Here is a 3,059-nt window from a genome sequence, read left to right as displayed (position 1 = left end):
TAATAATATTATTATTATTATTATTATTATTATTATTATTATTATTATTCTTCTTCTTCTTCTTATTATTATTCTTGCCTTTACATAGCACGTGTCCAAACCCCACAGCATATCATATGCGCTTTACAACTACTCTTACCCCCCAGCAGACCGTAGGATACCCAGAAACATTCTAGGCTTCCCAGGAAGCAAACAGGGCAAGCGTCCGATTGATTCAAGTGCTCAAACACTAACACACTGGTATGGTCTTTCGCTTTCTAGCTTTAGCCGGGTACCCATTCCCTGAGGAAAAAATGCGTGTACAATGTCGTTTCCAAGGATACAACTTCGGGCCACTGGCGGGATTTAAAACCACGACCAGACGTTTGAGGGTCCGAGTCCCTTACCACTACACCAACGCCAAAAATACATCTTTGATTTGGTTTTTTTTTATAAAGGATTAATGTGTGACATCGTTTTGTATGCCGTGCACGTTTGCGGAAAGATTTCTCTGCAAAACATTGCGAAATTCTAGGTTTGTTGATACCAGTAGTATTAATTTTTCTAGTAAAGACAAACATCCACAAATGAATTCCGTGGTTGTGAAATTTAAATCTGTATAGTACTCCTTGATCGCGAGCTAATCCACGTGTCATTGTTAATCGTGATTTAGATTTCTTTATAAAGATTGTCCCAGTCCTGTTGCGCAACGATTGTTCATAAATGTCGCGTCGGTTGTATTTTTAGAACAATGATATTGGTAAGCGCTTCTCTGTAAGTCACTGACGCCTGCATTATTGGTTGTATGAAATATTTTTGTAAAGAAATCTTGCGCTGGCGTGCAGACAAGCAACACCAGTTACACCGTGTTTGGCGTCAATTGTGTAATATCATGTTCTTTGTCTGTGATAAATGGGGGTGGTTGGCGGTTTGCTCCGTCTTTCCTATCAGATTTCTATGTCTCCTTTTTTGTTGTATGATGATAGTCTCTAGTAACGCCTTCTAATCTTCAGCATCTATATAACCTTATTGTGTTACACGTAGTGCCGTAAAGCTCGTAGTGAAACTGCTACTCTGAGTACTGGAGTTAACCTGTAGTGCGATGATACAATTTTAACAAAAGAAAGAAAGGCGTCCTTTCTAGTGTTTTTTAAACTATATAAATTAGATGGGATGATGGTCATTTTTATATTCTTTTGGTATACGATTTTTTTTTCGAAAAAAAAACCCTTTAAAGATGTGTATGCCTGAAACGATTTATTGTGTGTCGATGTGAAAATCGGAAGACATGGAGTTACTATGTTTAAAGGTTTCCTACCCTGAGCCTATAACTGTGTAAGGAACATATTTATGACTGTAGCTGTATATATATATATATATAGTGCCGATGACGTGTTATTGCGATATGTCGGCATCTTCACAATCCTTCTCCTTGACTTATCCCTGATTGGGCGTAATTGGAATTGGTTTGTTCAGTGAGGTTTTCAAGGCTCTTCACCCACCTGGCTCGATCCTGTCGGAGATGGACTTTAAGTTTGGAGATCCTGCCTTTTACACAAACGTACCGTGTTGAAATGGGCTATTATTAAACCTGCACAACCAGCAGTTGCCTGCGTGTGTGGGCGTTCCTCTGATGCGATGCTGGAGGTAGACCAACGCCGCCTGACGACACATTCGTGTCCGCCCGGTGTAAAGAAAGCGGCTACGTCTTCTGCCAGCAGTAACAACAGTAGTGGTAGTAGCAGCAGTAGCAGCAACAGCAGTAAAAGCAGCATGCTCAACGAGCGTAGCTGCACAACCGGACACAGCAAAGTCCGGTCACGTAGCCACACGCACGTCACAAAGTCTTATGGAGAAGGCCCGCGGAGCCCGCTACGAAGCCTGAACAACGGAGACAGCAGCAGCAGCAGCAAGAGCGGCGGCAGCAGCAGCAAACAGCATCAGGGAGTAGGGAACAGCAACAACAACGGCAGTCACAACAATCATCTTCATCATCACCATCATCATCAACACGGTGGTGCAGGAGGAGGAACGCGGCACCGCCCTAGAGGTGCTATTCGGGCGTCGTCCACAGAACGTCGAGATGCTAGTCTCAGCGTTCTCAACCTTCTCAACAAAAGCGCGGCTCTCTGCCGGCTCAGCGAAGAACTCCGGATCGGTTATTCCTCCTCGGAGGGTCACCGCCATTCCTCTTCTTCCTCCGCTCCTTTTCCTTCCTCCTCCCCATGCGCGTATCACGGATGCAATAATAATTCGTCGTCTCAGTGCGGCGGCCGGGCGTGTTCAGCTCACATGCCCAACTCATATCGCACTTACCAGGACATAGCTGCTTGGGCGAGCGAAGTGACGCTAGGCTCCCGTGACTTGGAGTCGCGTGGTAAACTGAACACGTCCTCCTACCCTTCTTCTTTCTCAGAGCCGTCTCCAGACGCCGCCATTTCCACTCGTACTTTCTCATCGTCTAAAAAACGCAATACCAATAACAAAACCAACCGTAACGTCAACACTTACGAAGAGCAATCCGCCATAACCCCACCCAACGAGCAATGTTTACACCCAACTAGACCCTGCTGGAGTTCGAACCGGTCGCAAACCGCCTCCACCGCTGCTGCTGCTGCTGACCATCACTACGCTACCCACTCGACCAACAACTGGTCGCCGTCGTCACCTCTGACGTCATGGCTTGACCACCAGAGCCCGTCGTCCGTTTGCGTGTCCGGCCTGTCTGGACTGTCCGGTGTGAGTAGTAGCGGGGTCAGCCCCATGTCCGTGAGCCCGGCGCCGTGCCGGACTAGCGGGAGGCCGAGCGGCAACAACAGCGCCTACCACCACTACTACCTGCGGCGACAGCAGCGCTCCCGCAAGTTCCGATTTAACCTGTTCATGTACTCCGCGCTCTACAGGAAGCAGAAGAGAATGGACAACAACTACCTGATATACCACAACCCCATGGAAGGTAATGACGCGCACGCGCTGGCTCGTAAACACACACACACACACACACACACACACACACACACACACACGCACACACACACACATACGTACATACACACACACATGCATACACACTCACACAC

General features: G+C 47.1%; 1 protein-coding gene across 1 annotated transcript in view; it reads left to right on the top strand.

Annotated features, from left to right (window-relative positions):
• The window catches only part of LOC101847250 (probable serine/threonine-protein kinase DDB_G0276461), a gene marked incomplete at its 3' end in the record, with an annotated part of 42,722 nt that overhangs the window by 3,387 nt on the left and 36,276 nt on the right, over positions 1–3,059 (top strand). Inside the window, 1 exon segment of the mRNA XM_005095322.3 lies at positions 1,289–2,935. Within this exon segment, the coding sequence (XP_005095379.2) occupies positions 1,618–2,935 (1,318 nt within the window).

Source organism: Aplysia californica, unplaced genomic scaffold (assembly GCF_000002075.1).
Source record: "Aplysia californica isolate F4 #8 unplaced genomic scaffold, AplCal3.0 scaffold00100, whole genome shotgun sequence".
In the NCBI taxonomy this organism is placed as follows: Eukaryota; Metazoa; Mollusca; class Gastropoda; order Aplysiida; family Aplysiidae; genus Aplysia; species Aplysia californica.
Note: the sequence above shows the minus strand (reverse complement) of the source record. Positions and strands in the feature narration are given on the sequence as shown.